Source organism: Parambassis ranga, unplaced genomic scaffold, assembly GCF_900634625.1.
Source record: "Parambassis ranga unplaced genomic scaffold, fParRan2.1 scaffold_21_arrow_ctg1, whole genome shotgun sequence".
Classification (NCBI taxonomy): domain Eukaryota; kingdom Metazoa; phylum Chordata; class Actinopteri; family Ambassidae; genus Parambassis; species Parambassis ranga.
The window spans coordinates 1,700,435-1,726,712 of record NW_021144767.1 but is presented as its reverse complement, the minus strand read 5'-3'; the positions used below and the strand labels follow the sequence as shown (position 1 = coordinate 1,726,712).

Here is a 26,278-nt window from a genome sequence, read left to right as displayed (position 1 = left end):
CCTACTTTTTGTCCAATAGTACAATGACGGACCAAGCAAGCGGCAGCGGCAGGAGTGCCGAATTCACATTTAAATGTAAGTAAAGAGCAGTAGTTGGAGAGTTTTAAAATGCTAGTAGTGATAGCGGCATTAAAAAAATGAGTTTTATATTTACAAACATGACGTCCTGTTGATACGAGGCGCTGTAAACTAAACGCTTTGATTGAATGTTGTTTCTGGACTGTTTACTGTAGTATAGTATAAAGTATAGTTCACGTGATGAACTATGAGGCTGGAGAGGGAGGGAGAGAGAGAGAGAGAGGGAGAGAGAGAGGGAGAGAGAGAGGGAGAGAGAGAGAGAGAGAGCGAGCAGAGAAAGAACGGACAGACAAGTTATTTTACAAGTTGGGAGGCTCAGGCATTATTTTATATCTGTCATGTCAAAGTTTATCCAAAATATTGAGTTGGAGTTATTAGTGTTTGTATTGCAGCAGTTTAAATGGTGTTTTCCACTTAGGTCCATTAACTCCTATTATAATACTACATTTTAATATCAGAGCCATAACAACATGGAATCATGCATTTCTTAATGTAAGGGTTTCATTTGTGAGGACATGTCAAAGTTCATGATCATAAATTCAGCTTCACATTCTTCATTTCACTGCTTCTAAGACAAAAACATGTTCTGACCTGAAATCACAGTCAGTGATTCAAATGAAAGTGAAACATCATCAACATTTAAAGCACAAAGTTGAAGCTGCTGTCACTTCCACACACTCTGCTTCTACACACAGCACAGACTCACTGAGGAACCAGGAGACCAGAACCCAAACCCAGCATGTAGAGGCTGAGTGAATGTGGTGCTGAAGGTGTGGAGGTGGATCAGTGTGTCAGAGGAGACTCTGTAGAAGGACAGAGTGCCAGCAGGACAGTCCACATACACTGCTGCTCTGTGAGAGACAGAGGAGGAGGAGATGGATGTTTCTCTGTTATTGTGACGGACAGAGTAACCATAACGATCAGAGCAGAACAGACTCCAGGACTGATTGTTTCCTCCAAACATGCAGTCAGCACTGTTTCCTTTCCTTCTGATTCTTCTGTAACTCACTGATATATGAACCCCTCCTCTCCACTCGACCTCCCAGTAACAGCGACCAGTCAGAACATTTCTACACAGCAGCTGAAGACACCAGTCAAATCTGTCTGGATGATCAGGATATGGCTGCTCCTCCTCCACACGTGTCACCTTCCTGTTGTTGTCAGACAGTTTGAGCTTTGTGTGCACTGAGTTTGTGTTGACTTCAAGTTGACAGAAATCTGATGGAGAGAAAAAGACACAGCTGCAGTTTATCATCTGACACATCTGATGGCTTCATTCTGTCTTTACTGACTGATGTGTTGTTCATTCATACAAAGTTTATCATCAGACTTTTTGTCACTAATGTTTGAATGAACAAACACACAACTATCAGCTTTGTGTTCAAACACAAACTGGATATTTGCAGCAATGTGAGTAAAGACAGACGACACATTTAGAACATGAGAAGAACAGCAGCATCAACTGTATCATTGGATAAAGAGCATCATCCAAAAGCTCCTTCATCAGAGTCTGGAGGAGGATCTGGACTGAAAGACCAGACTCAGACCTCCTGATCTATCCTGATATTGTTCCACTGTTACTATTGTAAATACTTATTCCGCTTCTGTATTATTCTCCTTCTTCTGGACACATTTTCAGCAGAACTAGTCCCACAGCTTTAATGTGAGCGACCTGAAACTTTTACAGGACGTCCGGCTGTACCGGGACACCTGTGCTGTGACTTTTCTTTCCGTTCCGACGTACGGTTTTCACGTAAATCGCAAAAAACCAGTGGGCGAACGACATAGACGGTGAATGGGGAGAGAGAGAGAAAAAAGGCAAAAGTCACAAAACCAGGAAGCCGAAAACTGAGGGAGCCGTTTCCATGGTAACCTCCACAGGTGCTCTGACTGACTTCTCTGATGACATCATCAAAGATGGCCGCTCCCATTAACAACGCATTGGGTTCATTCAAACCAATGTAACTTCACTGTATTGATCCATACAGAGGCAGACACACACACACACACACAACCATACAGGAACATACACAACTACACTCACACACACAAACACACACTGATTTTCAAAATAAAAGCCTCCAAATCATTACAGACCTTACTAGGCCTGGTAAACTACATACAAGCCACCCAGAAATATGCAGACACACACTATACACACCTGCCAACACACAGACACACAAACATGGATTTTCAAAATAAAAGACCCTGCACAATAACAGGATATGGCTGACGTGTAGATTTTCAAAATAAAACACTTAAACATGTTTTAACATGCATTAGGGAGTGTCCCCCCCCCCCCCCCACACAGACACACACACTTACACAGACGCACACTGATTTTCAAAATAAAAGCCTCTAATTCATTACACAGCTAACTAGCACTAGCCACCCCTACAAATTATACATCAAATCGACCGGCTCGGTCAGGACTACTACCCTCTGAGGTTTGGTGTCGATCGGATAAACGGTGTTTGAAAAAATCCAGAAAAACTGCGATCGACCCTCCCCACAGGCATCAAATCACTGTCAAAACTTTGAAGGCATGGTGTTTGGGCATGCTTTCACACAGAACCTTCATTCAAAGTGTAAAATGTAGATAAACATTAGACCTCTGACATATTGAGTCCCCATGTCTGTGCCACTTTTTGTTTTGACAGGCAAGCCACTTAAGCTGACCTAACCCCCCTCATAGGAAATAATGGGAAACTGGTGAGATCACTGACAAAACCCAGCTAACTTTGGAAGCCTATCAGTCTGGCATGCCTCTACACAGAATATTCATTTCAACTGCAAACTGCTCATAAGGAGTTGGACTTTATCATACTGAGTCCTCATGTTCATGTCTTTTACCAAACTTCATAAAATAGCAGCCAAAGTCACATCCACATCTTTAGGATTCCTCCATTCAGAATGAATGGAGAAGCTTGGGGCCTATTAAACCTTATATAAAACCAATCAGAAACACTGTAAAAGCATGAAATGTCATCAGTGGCATCTTTCACATATGCCGGTGATCAGGAATGAGGTTTGGTGGTATATAATGGGGCGGACCGGCAGCAGAGTGTGGGTGAGCGCGCATTGGCCCACTCAAAATGTCTTGTGAAATTTTCTAGGTTATATATACAATAGTTATTTCTATTTTCTTTCCTGTTTGGTTCTTCTGTCCTTATGTTCCTTTCTTTGGTTGGGATTGTTGGTGCATTATCATTGAGGGTTTTTCCTGTAGAACAGACCAAAAGTCCAGTTCATATGTTCACTGGGCCGAAGCCTCTGTCATAAAATCAATATTGTCATAATATGCCACCAGTACTGTTGTCCACAGGATGAAATCACACGTTTAAAAATGATTATTATTTATATATATTTAACATTTCACCACAAGATGGCAGCAAACATGGTCAAACTCTCACCACCCTGTTTTGCCAGTGATCTGTGTTTTTTTTATTGCCCATTTCTAAAATGGCAAGTGTGAGTAAGAAAAGGAAGGTTGACAGCGAAGGCCGAAGTTTCAGGACAAGTCGAAATGGAAGAAGAAAGCAAAAAGCAAAATAAAAGGAAATATAATAAATTAAGATTAAAAAAATGGTTTGTGAAATGGAAGTTGTGGCGGCTGCACTAAAATGAATGATAAGTTAATGTGGTCTGTTCAGAGCTGTCAGTAAAAGCTTGTTTAACTGGTTTTAGCTGTCCCGCCTAACATGTAGTTATATATCTATTTCTAATAATATTATTATCGCCGGCTGTCAGTTGATCCGCATGACAAAAGTTTTTCTCTTTAGTATGCGAACAGGAAATGGCTGGTATTTTCCCTCCAGCTGAGTTTCGGGATTCTGTATGGAAGGCTTCCGCTTTTTTCCCATGGAAGAAAAGAGGACTGCCTCATGGATACTGTCAAAGTTATTCATTTCAGATAGCTAAAACACTCATTTAAAAGACGACTGGACATGCTTTCTACCTACTGACAGGGCGCCGCCATGACAGTTGGAAAGCTGCCCCATGATTGGTTGAATGGAAATGCTGCATTGTGCTGAAAATCAGGGTGTTTGTAGCAGATTGGGAAAAAAGGGAAGAAGCGGTGCAGGGAAACATGGCGGATAACGTGTTTTGTTACTAATTGATTACAAACTTTAAACAGAGACCCCGTGTGAAACTTATTTTGGTGGTAACTCGTTTTCTTAAACAGTGGCATTTCTCGCCCTAACCCTAATAATGCTGCTCACAGCTCAGTGTCTCAGTGTCTTCACTCTTCAGTCCATCAGTCCAGTCTGACCCTTTGGATGAGATTCTTTGTGTCTGAGTCCTGTCTGCTTTTGGACTGTGGAGCTGTTTATTCCTGTGTTTGGACCTTTTCAACCCTTTGTGGTCTCTTATTGGATTTTGTCCTTTGTCTGCTTTGGTTGTCTCTGTTATGTCCCAGGCTGAGGGGAAACCCACACACAGCATGTCTGCACCTCCCCACTCGTCCCCACTCTCAGATCGGCAGCTACACAGGCTGGTTTCAGTGTTAGGCTGCAGTTCATGAACTCAGAGCTGAGCAGTGCCCAAACAAACACAGAGACACTACAACACACTAAAGCTCCCTAACAAGAGAAAAAAGGAAAACCAATGACAAAGCTGGAACCTAAAACTCCTGCTGGGGAGTAATAAACTCCAGTAAACACCAAAGAAATCCAACCGCCGAGGCTGCGCTACAACAGCTCTGATGGACTGATAGAACACTGACTCATGCACAATAACATGAGGAAAGACTGAGTCAAACTTACACTTTCTCAGCCCAGGTTTTAACCTCTGCTCTCCACCATGCTCCACCCTGCAGGAAGAAACACAGTCAGAATGATTTTCTAACCAACATGAGTCCAAACTGCTGATCAACATGAAGCAGAGTTCCTCAGTTTGTCAGAGACACACAAACAGACTGAAACTCATCTGTGTCGACTCCAGAAGAGTCTCTCCTGATCTGCTCTGTGTTTATTCATGTCCTCCATTCTGTGAAATATTGCTCTCTGTCAGTGCTTTACTGTAAAATCCTCTTCATGCAGCAACAGTGTAGGTTTGATCTCAGCATTGTGCATTTATCCAAAGCAGCAAACAAGCCACACTGTCTCTGACTGTTTGTTCTTTTCACTCTATATGCAAACACAAGCCTGGTTCACATGTGTCATGGATGGAAAAGTTTCTGACACACTTCATATAAATACATTCACTCATGTCTGTGTGTAGTTTTTACAGTGATAATATTGTAGTGTCTCCCTGCTCTCTGTCTCTGACTGAAGGAACTCCTCCTTCTACCATTGTGTTGTTGTCTCCTCTGAAGCTTCACATATGGATTGTTTCAGGAACATTTGTTTGTGGAAATAATTCAGTGGTTCTTACAGCTGAGGACATTAATAAGTAGGGCATCATTTTGTATTTGATCTGCACTAAGTGTGACTGAAAATCAGTCTGTATGTAGTTTGACATGAAGAACGTGTATAAAGAAATGTGAAGTTAACATGATGGACACTTAATGATGGAGGAAGATGAACATCAGGGATCAGTGATTATTTCTTCTCTGCAGTTTCAGTCCATCCATCAACAGCTGTGGATATATGAGCTAAACTGACAGACTGAGGAGGACTCATGCTCTGTGGTCTCTGTGTACCTGAGAGAGTCCAGACTACAATCTGGACTGTTGAGTAAAGCAGACAGCAGCTTCACTCCTGAGTCTCCTGGATGATTGTAGCTCAGGTCCAGCTCTCTCAGATAGGAGGGGTTGGAGGTCAGAGCCGAGGCCAGAGAAGCACAGCCCTCCTGTGTGATCAGACAACCTGACAGACTGGAGGTACAAAACATGTCATGAACTCAAGAAGAAAGAAGGAAAATCCAACAGATCTTCAACATGAACATGAAGCAGAATTTAATTGATGATCAAAAAGCTGGATCCTGACCTGAGAGTCTCCAGTCTGCAGTCTGGACTCTTCAGTCCACGAGACAGCTGCTTCACTCCTGAATCCTGCAGCTCGTTATTATTAAGATCCAGCTCTCTCAGACTAGAGGACTGGGAGCTGAGAACTGAGGACAGAGCTTCACAGCTTCTCTTTGAGAGGTTACAGCTGCTCAGTCTGAGAAAAAAAAAGATTGAACACAAAGTCAATGTTTTATTGTTCATATAAAAATCAACCATGTTTGAAATGGTTCATAAATCCACCTACAGAACTTTGTTGGAGGCTTTGACCACTGGCAGCAGCCTCAGAAGAGCCTCCTCTGAAGCAGAGTATTTCTTCAGGTCAAACACCTCCAGATCTTCTTCTGATGACAGTAAGATGAAGCCCAGAGCTGACCACTGAGCAGGAGACAGTTCATCTGTGGAGAGACGTCCTGATCTCAGGGCCTGTTGGATCTCCTCCACTAGAGAAGGATCATTCAGTTCATTCAGACAGTGGAACAGATTGATGCTTCTCTCTGCAGACACATTCTCACTGATCTTCTCCTTGATGTACTGGACTGTTTCCTGATTGGTCTGTGAGCTACTTCCTGTCTGTGTCAGCAGGCCCCGTAGAAGAGTCTGATTGGTCTCCTGTGAAAGACCCAGGAGGAAGCGGAGGAACAAGTCCAGGTGTCCACTTGGACTCTGTAAGGACTTGTCCACAGCACTCCGGTGGAGGTGTTTTAGTTCAGGTTTGTGTCTTTTGTCTCTAAAGACTTTAGACAACAGAGATGTTCTTTTTTGTTTTTCCAGCAGGTTGACAGCAGAGCTGATGAAGGTCAGATGGACATGAAGAGCAGCCAGAAACTCCTGAACGCTCAGATGGATGAAGCAGAACACCTTGTCCTGGTACAGGCCTCTCTCCTCTTTAAAGATCTGTGTGAACACTCCTGAGTACACTGAGGCTGCTCTGATATCGATGCCACACTCTGTCAGGTCTGACTCATAGAAGATCAGGTTTCTTTTCTGCAGCTGATCAAAAGCCAGTTTTCCCAGAGACTGGATCATCTCCCTGCTCTCTGGACTCCACTGTGGATCTGTCTGAGCTCCTCCATCATACTTGATCTTCTTCACTTTGGTCTGAACCACCAGGAAGTGGATGTACATCTCAGTCAGGGTCTTGGGCAGCTCCGCTCCCTCTCTGGTTTCCAACATGTCCTCCAGAACTGTAGCAGTGATCCAGCAGAAGACTGGGATGTGGCACATGATGTGGAGGCTTCGTGATGTCTTGATGTGGGAGATGATCCTGCTGGCCTGCTCCTCCTCTCTGAACCTCTTCCTGAAGTACTCCTCCTTCTGTGGGTCAGTGAACCCTCTGACCTCTGTCACCACGTCCACACAGTCAGGAGGGATCTGATTGGCTGCTGCAGGTCGTGTGGTTATCCAGAGGCGAGCAGAGGGAAGCAGCTTCCCCCTGATGAGGTTTGTCAGCAGCACATCCACTGAGGTGGACTTTGTGACATCAGTCAGGGTCTCAGTGTTCTGGAAGTCCAGAGGAAGTCGACACTCATCCAGACCATCAAAGATGAAGACCACCTGGAGGTGCTGAAAGCTGCAGATTCCTGCTTCTTTGGTTTCAGTGAAGAAGTGATGAACAAGTTCCACCAAGCTGAACTTTCTCTCTCTCAGCACATTCAGCTCTCTGAAAGTGAATGGAAATGTGAACTGGATGTCCTGGTTGCCTTTGTCTTCAGCCCAGTCCAGACTGAACTTCTGTGTTAGGACTGTTTTCCCGATGCCAGCCACTCCCTTTGTCATCACTGTTCTGATTGGTTCCTGTCTTCCAGGTGAGCCTTTAAAGATGCCTTCTGGTCTGATGCTTGTTTCTGGTCTGTGTGCTTTCCTGGATGCTGCTTCAATCTGTCTGACCTCATGTTCCTCATTGACCTCTGCAGTCCCTCCCTCTGTGATGTAGAGCTCTGTGTAGATCTGGTTCAGAAGGGTCGGCTCTCCTGCTTTAGCGATCCCCTCAAACACACACTGGAACTTCTTCCTCAGGTTAGACTTGAGTTTACGTCCACACTCTGCAGCAGGAGTTCCTGAACAAACAATAAATGTCATTAATAAGTGAACAATACAATAAATGTGTCAAATAAATATTTTCTGTCTCCATGAAATCTGTTCATCAGTTGTAGACAAACAGTTTGTGTTTTCAGTCAGAAGAATTCACAGATGTCTGCATCATATTAACAGCAGAGTGTGTAAATGTAAACTTCATTTCCTCTTTCCATCATGTTAAAGCTCTTAAATCCTCTTACTGCTCTGCAGACGCTCAGCCAGCTCCTCCTGCTTCATCCTCCTCAGGAAGTGCACTGTGATCTGCACTAATGACTCTCTGCTGCTCCTCTGCTCTTCATCCTCCTCATCCTCCCTCTGACTCTCTGAGCATTCTGGGTAATCTGGACTCAGGAGCTTCTGGATCTTCTTCAGCTCATCCTTCACAAACCTGACAATGTTCTCCTCCAGCAGCTGGAACAGAACAACAGAGTATAAACTCTCAGACTTTTAGGAGCAGAATAACAGTTTAGTGTTTCATGATATTACAGCTTATGTTCATACATGTATTACTTGAATCTACAACATTAGATATGAAGTGTTGTGTATGCACAGCTGCTGTAGTTATAAGTATTACTACCACAGTTCTGTCTCTGAGCTCTTCAGGCAGCTCCTCTGACCTCATGATCCTCATCTGCTCTAACATGCACTGTGAGCTGTAAGGTCTTATACAGACAGGTGTGTGTCTTTCCTCATCAAGTCCAATCAGTATCATCAAAGACAGCTGGACTCAGATGAAGGTGTAGAACCATCTGAAGGATGATCAGAAGAAATGGACGCACCTGAGTTCAATATATGAGAGTCACAGCAAAGGCTCTGATACTTAGGACCATGTCATATTTCACTTTGTCTTTTTAATACATCTGCAAACATGTCAACAACTCTGTGTGTTTCTGTCAGTATGGGGAGCTGTGTGGACATTAATGAGGAAAAATGAACTTCAATGATTTTAGCAAATGGCTGCAATATAACAAAGTGAAACATTTAAGGGGGTCTGAATACTTCCTGCACCCACTCTGTGTGTATATATAGTTTAAATTGAGGCAACTGGACTCAAGGATTGTGTTTGAAGACGTTTGGCCACTCCCCCGAGTGGCTTCCTCAGTTCTGCCGAGTGGCTCATCACATTATGTAACATCTTTGCAGAGACACAGTCATGCTGTCTACATTTTAACAATGCTATGTGACTATGCTGTAAATGTGTCTTCACATCACCTGAGCTGCTCTGCACTGTGTGCCCTGGTTGTATGTTTCACCATATTTCAACCAAAGAAGACATGGACGCACATCCCCTCCACTCTTCGCCTTGCTCAGGGGTCAGGCTCTGGGTCTCTGTAAAGCACCAGGACTGTTGTGTTGTAGTTAGAAGCTGTTTGTACTCACCATAAATATGGCGTCCTGAGCAGGAGTCTGAACACTGGGTTGCTGCAGTCTGTGACAGAAACATCAGCATTTAACAACACAATCACTTCACTAAGTGTTTTGATGTGTTTTCACTTTAAACAGACACACAACAGTCAATAGACTGGTGACAAACAAGCATTGTTGTATTAAAAAATGAAAACTATCCCAACTCCACACATCCAGCTCATGTTGAACCTGTTGCTGCTGCTTTAATGACTGAAGCACAGCTTTAAGAGTTCCATTCCACTTCCACTGTCATCATATGTTCACATTGATTTAGACCAGGGGGGTTCAATTAAAGTCCCTGAGGTCCAGCTGTTCACATTTGCTCCAAGTCAAAGGTCTGAGCTGATGTCTAGCTTGTGTCTTATTAGCTTCCCCTATGTCCACATGTTCATATGTTTCAGTAATATCTATTGTCAGTTTTCAATGCAGGAAATGTTTACCTGGGGCACAGCTAGCTCTGTTACCATGAATAAAAGTAGTCCCAGGCAAATACATTGAAGGCCTTTATTTCAGATTAAAGAAACTGAAACCTCAGACTGAAATAAATACAAAGTGCAACAGTCAATGGACTGGTGAAGAAAATTAATTAATACACAAAATGTGTGTATTAAAACTGAAAACTATCCTGACTCCACACTGTTCAGCTGCATCCAGCAGGTTTGTAATTTGTTCTTCTTCACATATTCTGCTTTAATGGCTGCCAGCACAGCTGTAAGAGTTCAGTTAAATCTTCCACTCATCATGTTTCTCTTTCTTTAACATTAAACGATGTACAGCAGGATGGGTTTGTAATGAATCGCAGTCAGACAATGTTGCAGTGTGATGATATAGAGTCTATATCATCACACTGCAGACCTTTGTTATTTCCTTTACTTAAAGCCTTCAGAAACCACCATGAGATGATAACATGACAACATAAATACATACTGATACTTTCTATTATACATCTACAAACACAGACCTGCTTATGGGTCTTTTACAGAGCCAAGCAGACCCACATGATCATTAAAGAACTCTGCTAAGTTACAGAAACAGGACTTAAAGTGGTATCAACATTTTTGAAATGTTCACTTTTCATGGACACAGAGCTGGATCAGTGTCCATGATGGCCACTACAAGAGACTAAAAAACTGTTATCACACAATTTATTTGATCACAATTTGACCAAATTCAACCAAAAACACCAAAGAACAGAAGCCACCTTAAAGTTCTGCACAGGCTGTGTTCAAGTCAGAATAATCAGCAGTGTGAGGTACGTGCAAAAATCCAAACCAGGACCCTGGGAATCTGAGGAGGAGGAGACTAGCTCCTAGCTACATATAGGCTGACAGCTACAGTCGTTTTGGGAAGTTGGTCAAACTTTCTATATTTCTGCATAAATATGACCCGAAACACGATCAATGCTGAATTCTGCAGGCCGACAAATAAACTTTACTGCTGGACTGCATGTGGTTCAGACGAGTCCAGATGGAGATGAAGAGTGAAGGTGTCATGCTGCATGCTGTGTGTCAGTCATGATGTCAGTTTTAGCTACGGTCTGCTAACATGAATCTGTTAATGACAGACTGATTCACATTGAACTGAAGTATGGATCCTTTACTCGCTGTCTTTGTTTTAAGAGTTCAAATACACAGTATTGCTGTATTAGCCTAATGTACTAGCGGAGCATCGTCTGTTAGTATAATATTTACATACAGTGTATGAATCTATCATTTATTTAAATGTTTTATTACTGAAATGTCTTTCCATACTTTGTTTCAGTGGGCTGCCTTTCTAGTACAGTGAGGCAGATGTTTAAGTCATGTTTATGCAGACATATAGAAGATTTTAAATGATTCATACACTTTGAAGCAGCACTGTAAATATGCATTACTCTGTGCTACAGATGCTCCAAACCATCAACCACCTGCAGAGCAAACAGACACATACAACCCCAAGAGTCCAGCAGAGCTCATCACAGCATGGAGACACTTCCAGAGTGATTCTTACCTTTGATCATCAGATGGCTGATCAGCTTTGAAATAAATGGGCCTACCCATCGACCGATCACTTTTCATGGACACACAGCTGGGTCCAGGTCCAGCAGAGTCTGCTCTCACATCCTGGATCCTGATAGAATCACAAACACTGACTCTGAGCTTCTTCTGGAAAAATGATGCTGATGTTACACTTTAAATGTTTAATAATGATGGAAACAAACTGCAGCTGTGACATTAACTCTGACCTTTGACCCTCAGATGGATCAACATCTTTGAAATAAATGGGATGATCCTTTGACCAATCACTCTTCATGGACACACAGCTGGCAGGTCCAGGCCCAGGTCCAGGTCCAGGTCCAGGTCCAGGTCCAGGTCCAGGTCCAGGTCCAGGCCCAGGTCCAGCAGAGTGTGCAGTGTGCTGCTGCTTTGTTCTTGAACAAACAGATGTGTGAATAATGTGAGTGTGAGCTCTGACATGGAGAAGAGTCATGGACAGTCAGAGACGGTCCTCTTACCTCTGAGCTTTGGTCCGGCTCTCATGGTCCCCACACAGAGGGCTTTTAGAGGGAGGGACTCCCTCCTCTCTGTCCTCACACTGACTCATAGCAGAGCTCACACCTTCACACAAACACAGCAACATGACACAGAAACACACAGTCAGCATGTTGTTATTGATCCTTCATGTAGATGCTAACAGGCTAATCATGCTGTTAGCTTAGCATCAGAGCCTCAGACCAGGTTTGGTTCTCAGGCTTTTATTTTGGTGAGTCTGTAAACACACCAACATCTCTGATGCTGTTATTATTGATGTCACATGCTGTAAGTGGAACAGTGCACACACACATTCAGTGTTTGCTTCAGAATTCTGTCACTTCTCTCCATGTGTGAACATGTGAATAAATGAACATGTGTTCATGTGTGTTTCTGTCACAGTGTGAACAGACTGAGTGAAGCACTGAGACCTTCCTCTGTAACAGTCTGTGGACTGTTTTCTATAGAAAGGACAAACACATGAGCAGCTACTGTCTGAGCTCTGAGGACTGACACACTTCTCCTCATGGCAAATATTAGATTCACATATTTATGAACCCTTGAAGAGAAAATGTTTCTTCTGATGAGTTTCAATCATCAATATGAATTCATGAAAAGTAAAACATGACAAACTGATGCATTTATAAATGTTTTAGTTTTAGTCATAAGAATCATCTGAACTCAATTCAACCAGATGCACCTGAACGCACCATGAACTTTAAACCAACCAAACTTACGTAACGTGGCGCGCGGCTGTTGCGCAGCACAGGCGCGTCAAACCGGAAACAGACTGATCTGATAAAGTCAGAATAAAGCGACCTTTTCTCCGCTTGAAGCTTTGAACGAGTCGATCTGAGTTTCAGAGCAAATGAAGCTGCTGAACTTTACAGAGAGAACGATCAACAGAGACGCTTGTTGTTGGTTCCGCGTTTCAGGGACTTACTACAATAAAGATCCATCAGTTACAGGCAGCAAAGATCAATGAGGTGATCACACTGATGATTGATCAGATATCGACAGACTCACCTGCTGAATCAGTCCTGACTTCCAGAAGTTTCCACCTTCGTGTGTGGAGCTGCTGGTTCTGCTGCAGTCTGTCTGACAGGAGCTCAAAAACGAAAGTAAGTCCACAGAAGCCACGCCTTTAAACCAGGACACGTCTCCAGCAGGGGGCGCCCTCACACTGGAAACATGAAGCTGATTTTTGCAGCAGCCTCCCTGTTGTTGCTCTGTCTGTGTCTGTTTACATGATAACAGCTGTGACACAAACAGAACAGTGATGGACTTTATTCAACCTGCTCAGCGAGAGAAGCAGCGAGCAGCTCTGATAGAAGTCTGTCTGCACCATCATCAGGGTCTGATGCTGCTGCAACAGCCGGACTCTGGGACAAAGTGACGTCAGCAGATGTCGGGTTGTCCTCTGAGTCTCTGAAGCAACATGCGGCTCAGCTGGAAAACAGCTTCTGATGGAGCTCTGATAGTCTGACTTCATCTCTGAGAGGAAGAAGAGGGAGAAGCCGCTGCGCAGCGCGCGGACTCTCTCCAGCAGCAAAGTGCAGAGATCATCAGAGCTCCACATGAGCTGAACATGAAGAGACACAGTCCGCTAGCAGCTCCTTCACTGTCGGCCTGCAGCGCTGCTCCCACACTCATCTGGACTCTTTCATCCACACACAGAAAACACGAGCGGAACATTCAGCCTGCAGAGGAGCTGCCTTGGATTGAGTCTCCGCGGTTCTCATGGTGTGTTCAAGGACCGCCTCCCGCTCTCAGCTGATCATAACTACACTTTGACTGTGCTTGTGTTGCAGCTACGAACTGAACATGGCAGAAAAGTCAGAGAGCAACAAACTGCTGTCTTACATTCATCCTTCAGCTCTATGCTCTAAGAGTCTGAGAATATGTGATTTCCTTTATTTACAGTGGTGCAAGTCATGTGACTTTACTTATGCAACATGTATGATAATGTTCTGTCTCCTCTCATTTCCAGACGTGCAGCCAAAAACATGTGCAGTGATGATATGTGACGGTATCATCATGGTCTCAGAGAGAAGAGCTGAGTGTGTCTGTTCTGATCTTTGTTGTGTCTCTTCTCCCCTGTAGTTTCTGCTTGTTGCTCCGTCACACGCCCTCTGCTGGTGAGCCGCGTCATTACACACAACCGCTCATGTAATGAGGTGAATTTATAACTTTTGACTTTATGTGGAGGAGGGATTGATTTTGGAATGAGGAGGCTGCAACCTGCGATGGCACCACTAGATGTCAGCTTTTCACAGCATTGGTGGTTCAGTGGTAGAATTCGCGCCTGCCACGCGGGAGGCCCGGGTTCGATTCCCGGCCAATGCAATGACCCTTTTAACTGAGGAACATGTGAGGGGACATATATTCACCTTCACATCTATGCTGTTGTTCAGCATGTTGTTTTTATATGTGTTAACAGACCTATCTGACTTCTGTTAACATCACTGTGACACACACACAGAGGCACTACACTTCACAGACGAGCTTCAGTGGTACAGTGCACATCACATTTGAAACAAGAGCACTTACCATCACTGGTAGTGAAGGTGTCACAGGAAGAATTACTGTGATGTTTTACCTTTAGAGCCTTTTTATAGAACACATTCATTTGATTTAAATTAAGAATGTTTGTTGGTGCAGTAGCCAGCATGAGCACTGTAGATGTCTTTATTTAAAGAAGAAAAAGAGAAAAGACCATGTTTCACCTCTTTCTGAGCCTCGTTAGTGCAGTAGGCAGCGAGTCAGCCTCATAATCTGAAGATTGTGACTTCAACCCTCACAAGGGGCACTTGTTTTAGAGCCAGAATACAGATTACAAAGAGCACACTGTATGTTTACATGTCATCCAGGTCATGTTCATAGAGACCACTGAAGCAAGGCGTCTGGACTTGTAGAGTTTTCTTGAAGACGTTTCTCTGCTCCTCCAAGCAGCTTCATCAGTTCTACCTGTTGGTGGGAAACATGGTTTATATGTGGAGGAGGACCTCAGTGGGTGGGTCTGGGTCAAACAAACAATAGCACTAAATGTGTCCATACTTACCTGTGTTGGCCTGGCTGTCTGAGTCTGCTGTTATAATGACTGGCTAACGACTACAAAGATGATGTCTGAGGCCACCTCCTCTGTTAAGGACAGAGGTTTGCACATACTCACAGCAAGAACACAGGGCTGTCAACCAGTCCCCTCCAGCAGTCTCATAGTCGTTAGCCAGTTGCTATCTGTTAGCTTTGCATTGTTGAGGACAAGACGGCAAGTGACTGAAGATGTGCATCCATATTAATGGAGGTCCACATGTCTGAAGTCAGACTCCCTCCCTCCACCCTCTGCAGTTGAGCCTCGGCCTCCTTCTCATATTTGTCATCCACCATCTTCTTTAGAGCCTTTCTAGAAGGCAGGCTGGATGTGGGGTCTGGCTTTCCCACAGAATCTTTAAAGCCCTGATCAGCCACTATAGAGAAAGACTGGGGGGCTTTCACCACCACATGAACAAGAGCCTCATCAGCTGTTCTGCTCCACTGACACAGAGATAAATACACTGTCATGTGACATTACATTACTGTCATGTGTTGAACCATTGTGTAGCAGAATGTGTACTCCCACTTTGGAGAACTGGAGAACATTGGATCAACTGCTCCCATCATCAAGTCATAAACAGAAATGTAATGCAATATGAATGAGACAGTTGGTCCAGACCTAGCATCCAAAATCCCTGATCATGTAACAGAGCTAAATATCAGAACCATCAATAGTAACTGAATCTCTCTGTCTGCAGTTAGTGAGCAAGAAGTGATCAATACTGTCAACACATAAAAAGAACTTCTCCACAGACTGTCCTGCTATTGATATGTATATATCAGTAAAAAGCTGATTAATAACATGACAACAGCCTTAACACACATCTGGAACCTGTCACTTCAAAGCATCTGTGTCCCAATGGACATGAAAAGTTGCAGCACTGTTCAAAAATGGAAACAAACAGAACTTCACACACTACAGACCAGCCTCACTGCTGCCTCACTTCTCTAAAGTCCTTGAAACACTGTTTAATGATCGCTTAGAAACATTTATTGAAGAACATCAGTTATTAAATAACTGATTTAACTGACAGAGTACAATATGTGGAGATGGCAGTTTTCTTCTAGGTGTCTTAGCATTGTATAGCATTGTCTATTATTATAGTGACACTTATACTCTTATACTCTGTACTTAACTGCATTTAATGTAACTTGATACCTCTGGCACAAGAATTTCCTTCGGGATTAATAAAGTTTTATCTTATCTTATCTTATCTTATCTTATTGCTTGTGATGACCACCAGGGGTCAGTATTAGGCCCTAAAATATTCAACTTGTACATTAATGATGTATTCAATGTATCTAAATGATTAACATGCATATTATTTGCAGAGGACACTGATATATTTCACTATAATAACCTTATAAACACTGTAAATAATGAAATGGATGGATCAGCCCTACACACTACAGTGTAGACTAGCTGCACCACCTGCTAAACACAAAGGTTGTAGGTCTGGTCTTAAAGGTGGAGGTGGTTTCTGCCTCTTTAATCCAGATTTACACCTGGTTCCAGAGTGAGGGCTCCTGGTGATTAAAGGCTTCCCTACAGGGATTCATAAAGTACCGTATTTTCCGGACTATAAGTCCCACTTGTTTTCATCCTTTGGCTGGGGGTGCGACTTATACTCAGATGCGACTTATTTATATATTAAAATATAGAATTAGTCAGCCTGTGTCCTGACGTCTCATCACAGATGTGATGGCAGCTGTTCTGTCCCTCTCCTGACGTTCTCTAGCTTGTCCACACTTTGAGCTCCGAGCATTCATGGAACGTGTGCTTGCAGCTGAGCCTCAGACCTCACCTGGCAACAAGGAATTCAATTTTCTGATTGGTCGATAGGTCGCTAAGTCCAGACAGCTATATGAGCACCAGATCCAGAAAATATGGTCAATCTTTCAGTCAGTCTGGTTCTGACATCACTCCGGCCACATTGCAGAGGTGGAGCTGCTCTGCTCATGATGTCACTGCTGCTGTAAAAACACAGACACAGACATAAGAAGTGCACAAAGTGTTTTGCAGTCATGTAGCATGTGATGCAAAGCTGACAGATGAAAGTCATGTCTGAAGCAGCACAGTGCATTTCCATCTGCTCAACACAACAACACAGGTCAGAGTCACACTGTAACTGATGCTTCACAACAAGTTGTGTAACTTCTGGTGTTTTTCTTTACAATCAGCCCTCAGGTCTCATGATCAGTGAAATATGAAGGAAGTGTCAGAACCGGTCTGACAGCTGGGTGACTCTGCACTCAGACCTGTTCTATCCACTGTTAACCCATTCATGTCAGTGTTGTGTCAGGTGTCCTGTTTTCAAGGCGTGGTTTCTCTGGAGTTACTTCTTGTTCATTTCCTGACAGACAGCAGCAGATGAGCAGCTCCACACATGAAGCTGGAAACTTCTGGAAGTCAGAGCTGACTCAGCAGGTGAGAATCTGTCAATATCTGATCAGTGATCAGTTTGACCACCTCATTGATTTTACTGCAGTGTAACTGATTGATCTTTATTGTTGTTTAACTGAAACGTCTGTTCTACAATCGCTCCCTCTCTGAAACTCAGAACAACTCGTCTAAAACCACTTTAAATAGAAAATGTTGGTTTATGCTGAGTTTATCAGATCAGTGTGTTTTTTACTTGTAGTTGAACAAACTCTCAGGTCACATGATCAGTGAGAAATGCAGGGAGTGTCAGAACCGGTCCGACTGGATGACTTTCTGTGATGTTTGTGTTCACTGAGCTGCACAGTTTAAAAAATCCTGAATGTAAATCTTCTTTGTTGTGTGTTAGCAGATTTGTTTTAGGAAACAGTGATTTTATTTTCTGTGTTGTTTCACTGAGCTGCTGATGTTCACAGTTGTGTAAGTATTAGTTTGTATGCCTCTGGCTCTTTGTAAATTAAGATGGCACAAAGCAGAAATGATCAAAAATGTCCTCGTCTGTTGAAAATCTACACTTTTACAATGAATATCTCCTTACAAATGATGTAGATGAAGCAATCTACTTATCTCAATCTGGTGCTAAGTTTGTGGACATTATGTCTGCCAAGTTTTTATTTCATTCTAATTAAGGGAAACAAAATTACAGAGGGTTTAGTCCAACCTATGTAGAAATTTTTAAATGTCTTAAAATTTAATGAACCAAACTATATATTCCACGTTTAAGTCACTATTGGTGTTCATCACTTCTATTCACATCAGTTTCTACTTGTATACATACATTATTACACATCTATAGGTTATAACAGATGTATAAAGCAGATAGGCCACGCCCACCTAATGCTAAGCTAATACCTTGTCAAATATGCAGGTTGATTAGGGTGATTGACACCTCTATCAAAAGGTCAGAACCAGTAGATTTGACAGGTAGTAGTAATATTAGTGCTATACTCACCAAAGAAAATGCATTGTAAGCTAAATGACCGTTGCCACATTCTCCCCCCAAAAAAGTCCTCCACAAACATAATAAATGTCTAATCCTAATATTTTTAGTCTTGAATAAACACAGACATGTTGGCCTATCTGAACCAAGCGTTTATTGCCCTCAAATTGTCACGACCTGGTGTTTGTTTATGGTTTTGTTTTCCTGGTTTTGGGTTTTTAGTTTAATCTGTGTTTAGTTATTTTCCTGTAGTCCTGGTGTTTTGTTTCTCTGGGTTTGTGTTTAGTTCTTGTCTTGTCTTGTGCTTCCTGTTTTACTTTGGTAGTCCTGCCCCCCCCGTGCATTGTCTTGAGTTTTACTTCCTGTGGTTTCCCTCCTTGTGTGATCACCTGCCCTCATGTGTGGTACCTGTGTCCCGTTGTCTTCCCTGGTCCCTTTGTATATAGTCTGTGTCTTCCCCTCTGTCTTTGCTAGTTCGTCTTGTCCGGTGTAGGGTTTGTTTCTGTCCTTGTCTCGTCCATGCCATGCCTTGATCCTCGCCTACCATGCCATGTACTTCTGCCTGACCTCAGGGTGCTCCAGGTAGTTGCTTTGTTCTTATGTTTTTGTTCCTGCCTTTTTACGCCCTGTGCCTGTTTTCCTTTATGTAGTTTTACCACGCTGAGTGTGATTGTTGGTTTTTGTGTTGTTTTGCCTTCCTGGCTTTGAATAAGGAGCTTTTTGTTAGCTGTAACCGCTCTGTGCCTCTGCAATTGTGTCCTCCCCCTGACGAACCCTGACACAAATATGACTGATTATTGCAAATTTACAGAAGAAAGACAGAATTTTTTATTACTCATGATTTTTTTACTTTTATGTTCTTTATATTCTAATTCACCAAATATTTATAATATAGCAAAACAACTGTAAGAGTGTCAATTGGTGAAGTCTCAGCTTTCATATGACACCTTGTTTGTGTGACTTAAAGTATCACAGAGCTAGCAATAAGAATGTGGCAAGTGTGTCGACTTTGATATGAGAATTTTATTTTGATGAGTGATGATTGATTTGCATGGTGTTGAAGTTATGTTTGATGTGTGTAAAGATGGCTTATATGTGCTTGTAGTAGAGTTTCCAATGTTTAATTTGATATGCAATGTGATTATTGTTTACATGGTTAGTACAGTGTTATATGGCTTTTATTCTTTGGGTGCATGAAAAAGCCCCCAAATTTGGGTCCCTTGGGGTAGATAGGGTTAAAGTCGTGGTTTCTCTGGAGTTACTTCTTGTTCATTTCCTGACAGACAGCAGCAGATGAGATGTTATACAATCGCTCCCTCTCTCAAACTCAGATTATATATCCACACATAGTGACAGGTAATTAGTGCATTCTAGTGGTACACATGCGTAATTACAACTGATCCTCACAAATCCATTCGTTCTCTAGTAACCCGCTTTGTCCTGCAGTGCAGGCTCACAGGGGGCTGGAGCCCATCTCATCACAAATCCTTCCAGAGAAATCTACCTGACGTGTGGATGACACTGCACTCATATCTGTTTGATCTACTGTTAACCCATTCACATCTTCAGTCCAATTATCTGAACTCTACAGTATTTTGGACAGGCTATGAACCAACTGAAAGACTTTACAGTGTGTTATTAATATACACACAGACATACAGTATGTGATGTCAAATATCCCCTTCAGTCTGTACATGAGAACCTGGGGGTGACCTTAAGGTGTTACATGTGAGGTTAAAAACGTGAGGTCAGTCCTGATCTGGTCCTTTTGGGATGAAATGAAATAAATGATTAAACATTCCAGTCATTAAGTCACAGCATCTGCTCACATAAACAGCTGCAGCCATTTGAAATCATTTCAGTTATTTTTTGTACACACAGCACCCCATGTTGACAGGAAACATTTCTGCAGATTAAAACACAAAAAGTGAAATATGATTCAGATGGTTCTAACCTTCATCTGAGTCCAGCTGTGTTTGATGATGCTGATTGGACTTGATGAGGACAGACACACACCTGTCTGTATAAGACTTACAGCTCACAGTGCATGTTAGAGCACATGAGGAGCATGAGGTCAAAGGTCAAACTGACTCTGACTGTCTGTGGGACCCTTTGTATTTTTCATCAACAGAAAAATGATCCAACCAATTATTGTTTTAAACTGAGACTCACTGGCCCTGGCTCATTGACTGTGATGAACATATATCAGAACACATTTTCATTGACCCACACACACACATTTCTATTATATACAGGATGTTTGGGTCTACTGGACCCAGGCATATAAAAGTGTGAAAAGTGCAGTGTTGTACCCTCATACCTGGGCCTGCTGTTTGACAGTCCCAGGTAGTGAAAGTGATCTCAGTGAGTTGTTGGATCAAATAAATGTAATTATGTGCAGTTTCATTAACATTTGTGTGTTTGGTTTTAAAACCTAAACTTAAAATGTAAACTTGTTGAAGCAACACAAACCAACTAAGTCAATTCAACACAACATTGTTGAGTAAACTGAACGCTCACCAACCTGATACCTACACCTGACACCAGGTGGCAGCACTTGGCTGTGTGACATGCACAGTTCCCCTTTGATGAAGTTGTCCAATTTACTTAATATAGTTATGTCAACAAGTTCCACAGAACTTAGTTGTGTTCAATCGAAATAACTAAATTATGTGAAGCTAACAAGACTGTGTTAAGTCATTTCAACATAATCTGACATTTATTACACTGACACAACTAACACCAACTAAACAGCTCACATTTCTACACTGAAATAAATGTGGATTGATATTACCTTAAAGAGCTTGTAACGTTTTGCACTCAGAAAGTGCCTGTAATCTTTGTTCAGGAGTTTAAATTAATGAGTAAACATTAAATTAGTACATGTTAATTAGTTCCTAAAATATGGACTTGAATTGTGCCTTTATTATGAGAATAAATATATAAATATTTATTTTCAAATGTATTTCTGTAGATTATTTATTGTGATACTATATTTGAAAGATGTCAGCAAGAAAAACACACGAGGAGCAGGAAAAAACAGGACACAGGTGAGACACATTAGGGCCAGCAGGTGATCAGCAGAGGAGACACAAGGAAGTGAAGACACCTGAAACGAGAGGCATGTTAGAACTACATGAAGCTGCTTGGAGGAGCAGTGAAACCTCTTCAGACAACTCTATAACTCTGCAGGTTCTACACTTGTTCACAGCTACTTCACTTGCAGCTAGTTCAAACTTTGAAGGTCCAGCCACTGTCACTGACGGTGTCTCCTCTGTTTCAGTTGGAGACACAGCTGGACTGATGGCAAAGCCCGCTGACCGTGAGTACAATCTTCTCTCTGTACACCACACACACCTCAGTGCGAGTATTTGGGTTTTTACTGACCTGACCTTTGACCTCTCTGACCTCACAAAGAGGGCAGAGTCCAAAGGTCAGCACCAGTTCCTCTTGAACACACCATAAACCAGCTGATAGACTGATGATCTTTATTCTTTGATTGATCCCAAACTGGGAAATGTCAGGCACTCAGCGTTCTATACACCCTGAAGCCCATCAGTCCTCACAGGACAGAGGGCAGGGGTTCCTGAACACACCACAGAGGTCATCATCTTTCTCTGCTCTCCTCTCAGACACGCACTTTGTGGAAAAACACAGAGCCGACCTGATCCAGAGAATCAGCAACATCGACCCCATCCTGGACCAGCTCTTGGGCTCGGTCATCAAGCAGGAAGCATATGATTGGATCAGAGCTCAGCCCACCAGCCAGGGCAAGGTCAGGGAGCTCTACACGTTCCTGCAAGCTGGAACAGAGGCCAAAGATAAATTCTACCACATCCTCCAGACGCAGGAGCAGCTGCTCATCGATGACCTCAATAAGAGGTAAGCTCTGTGAGGACACCCAGGCCTGAACACCAGTGTCATCATGAGGGAACAATATATATTCTATATTTTACTCGTGTTACCTTTACTTTTCCCTTCGTTTACATATAAACAGAGTTTTCGGCTCTGAAAGATCTTGAACCCAGGGATCCACATAAAGAAAAGACACCCGGCCTGTATAGGCCAAAATAGGGTTACAATAATATTCTCATAACAGAATATGTCTTTACATATAGATACGGACATATAAACACATGTATACACAACCATGTACCATGTAAAACATGGCCTCTCAATGATCATTATAAATATTCTCATTATCAGCTTAACTGATTATAAATATCAACATTAACATGAGACAATTTGGCTGGACCATTACTTTCCATACTAGAACTACTCATCTCCCATTTTCTTTTTTTTAAACCACTCTCAAAAAAACAGAGAGAGGAAAATGTATTTTAACATCAGAATATGAACAATATTTTTAAGCACAACACATGAACTGAACGCCTCCTTACTCCATATTATCATTAGCAAATGCTTCATCTTCCCTGGTTTCTTTGTGAACATATGTAAGATGGTTTTAGTCAGAAATACTATGAGTGTCCTGTTTTCTAAAGGAGACCTTAAGAGGACTGTTAGGACTATTGTGCAGCGATTAGCCTGTTAGATGCCATGCATCAGTTATTATTATGATGAACTAATTTCATTAGTGAACTTTACATGACTGACAGGTTTCATTACAGAATAGCTCCTTATATAGACGTTCTTTTTGGCTGCCATCTCTTGTGTCTCGCACTCACTGTCTCACATGTGTTTTGATGCTGCCAACCAACGTAGCTACACACATGACAGCCTTTGATATAACACAGTCAGAATGTGTTTCTTCCTGCAGGGTGGACCATGGTGGAGAGCAGACGTTAAAACCTGATGTGAGGGAGGGTAAGTTTGACTCAGTCTTTCCTCATGTTATTGTGCATGAGTCAGTGTTCTATCAGTCCATCAGAAGTCCTGTCTTTAATGGACATTTGTCTCTTGTATTCAGTCACAGTGTCATTGCACACTTACTGGATCCTTATTGTTCTGACCCACATATGCAACAAGAAAAAGGCTTTTGTCCATCAAACGTCTGGATGTGATGTCATTGGAGTGAATATGGACTGTGACCTGCTAGCATGTCCCAGGTGTCTTTTTAGTTTCATGTCCTCCTCACTTCCACTCTCACATGAGCCAGATGATTTGTGTGTCTTTAGTCTGTGTCTGAGTACCTGTTGTGTTGATGTGTTTGTGTAGCTGGAGTCCATCTTGCTTTTGGATCAGTCATTGTCATTTGTAAGTAGCTCTGTATATATTGTCATGTGTAGCTGCAGCTTGTAGGAGGGAGACGCCCTTTTCTTTGTTCTGTTTTTGGGTCAGGAGTTTTAGGTTCCAGCTTTGTCATTTTTTTCTTTTGTTAGGGAACCTTAGTGTGTTTTAGTGTCTTTTTGTTTGTTGTTTTGGGCACTGCTCCCCTCTGAGTTCATGACCTACAGCCTAACACTGAATCCAGCCTGTGTACCAAACACTGCAGTGTTTAAGGTGCTCTAATCACTTGCTTTGTCTGTCAGACTTACCATGCAATATTCAGATTTTCGACTGCTTTCTTTATGTGTCCACACTATAAAGTGTTAAATTAAAACTTGAAAGTGTACATTTTAACACCTGTTGAGAGTTTCAACTCTGACAGGTGTTAGAAAGTAACACTGGCTGACAATAGTGTTAAAACTCTACACTAGTGTCAGTGTTGCAAAAACAAAACTACCACATTACACTCACACTAATACTGACACTTGATTGTCCATTTAAACTCATATGTTTTAATGTGTTTCGTTATTTTAACATAGAAGCTCAAGTTAAGTTTATTTATTAGTAGTTTGTATCATGAGTGAAGGTGGTTAGGGGGAGCAGTGAAATGTTTACAGAAAACAACAAAGACCATCCATGTGTTCAGTTGCCTTGATTTACTCTCTTAGCCATAGCATTGCCAAGATGAATTCGTTTTTTTGGATGATAATGGATCTGTTTTGCTTTGTAGGAACACACTGAACTACCTGGGAAAGTTAGTTAAGACAGACAAGGTCTGCCTATATGTGTAAACACACACTAACACTACTCACTGTCTTTGACAGATGGGATGGTTCCAGTACCGGAGTCACGCCACATCACATATTACCAAAGAATTCTTCAATCAAACTTCAAGGGCAAGATTCTGTATACACGAGAAGGCTGGGCAAACGATAAAAAGCGTCTGGTTGATATCTACACAGAGCTGTACATCACAGCCGGCCCTGACATACACATCAACACACAGCATGAGGTCCAACAGATCCAGAAAGCCTGGAGGCCCAGAGACACTGAGACATCTGTCAAACCCAGAGACATGTTCCAACATCCTTCTGGAGAATACATACCTGTAAAAACAGTGCTGACCAACGGAATCGCAGGAATTGGAAAGACCTTCCTGGTGCAAAAGTTTATGCTGGACTGGGCTGAAGGAACAGCCAATCAAGATGTGCATCTCATTTTCCCCTTCTACTTCCGCCAGCTGAATCCACTGATGGGAAAACAGTTCAGTTTGGCAAACCTCATTCATAAATGTATCCCAGAGGCTAAGGGCATCAAAGAGGAGGCTCTTAACTACATCTTTACTGCTTTAGAATCATCAGGAAACGGCAACTACGACGACAGCGAATTCAAGCTTCTCTTTGTGTTTGATGGACTGGATGAGAGCCGCCTTCATCTGGACCTTCATGTTGATGATAGTCACTCTGTTGATGTAACTAAGTCCACCACCACCGATATCTTGGTGAAAAACCTCATCAATGGAAAACTGCTGCGCTCTGCTCGCATATGGATAACCACACGACCTGCAGCAGCCAAACAGATCCCTACTGACTGTGTGGATGTGGTGACAGAGGTCAGAGGGTTCACTGACCCACAGAAGGAGGAGTACTTCAGGAAGAGGTTCAGAGAGGAGGAGCAGGCCAGCAGGATCATCTCCCACATCAAGACATCACGAAGCCTCCACATCATGTGCCACATCCCAGTCTTCTGCTGGATCACTGCTACAGTTCTGGAGGACATGTTGGAAACCAGAGACCTGCCCAAGTCCCTGACTGAGATGTATGCAGAGTTTCTGATGTTTCAGGTAAATCAGTCCAAAAAGAAATGTGACCCTGAACAACTGTCCAGGCAGTGCATTTTTTCACTAGCAAAACTGGCTTTTCAGCAGCTGGAAAAGGGCAACATAATCTTCTATGAGAAGGATCTGAAAGAGTGTGGCATCGATTTCAGTGACGCCTCAGTGTACTCAGGAGTGTTCACAGAGATCTTCAAAGAAGAGCGAAGAAGGAAACAGGAATTCACAACATTCTGCTTTGTTCACCTGAGCGTTCAGGAGTTTCTGGCTGCTTTCCACCTCATACGCTGTTTCATTGATGGGGACGATGAAGAGCTGGTGAACTTCCTGGGAGAGAAAAGTTGGTCATCTCTGGATGACATCCTGTACAGAGTCATGGAGAAATCTCTGAACAGTGAAACTGGCCACCTGGACCTGATGGTTCGCTTCCTTCATGGTCTCTCCCTGCAGTCAAATCAGAGACTCTTAGGAGACCTGCTGGGTCAGACAGAGATCAGTTCAGAGGCCATCCAGACAGCCATCGACGACCTGAAACGGAGACGCACTCATACAGTGTCCCCTGACAGAAGCATCAACATCTTCCACTGTCTGATGGAGATGAACGACCTCTCAGTGCATCAGGAGATCCAAGAGTTCCTGCAGTCAGAGAACAGATCAGAGAAGGAACTCTCTGAGATCCACTGCTCAGCTCTGGCCTACATGCTGCAGATGTCAGAGGAGGTTC

General features: G+C 42.7%; 1 protein-coding gene across 1 annotated transcript; it reads right to left on the bottom strand.

Annotated features, from left to right (window-relative positions):
• Window positions 1-805: 805 nt before the first annotated feature.
• On the bottom strand, window positions 806-15,678 carry LOC114429854 (NACHT, LRR and PYD domains-containing protein 12-like; the record flags this gene model as incomplete). The annotated part of the gene is made up of 8 exons (XM_028398469.1): window positions 15,598-15,678; window positions 15,406-15,555; window positions 8,305-8,506; window positions 6,273-8,085; window positions 6,009-6,182; window positions 5,723-5,896; window positions 4,845-4,891; window positions 806-1,296 (listed from the first exon to the last, which is right to left on the bottom strand). Coding segments are annotated over exons 1-8 (3,132 nt in total), but the record flags the coding sequence as incomplete, so codon positions are not given.
• Between the last annotated feature and the right edge of the window lie 10,600 nt (window positions 15,679-26,278).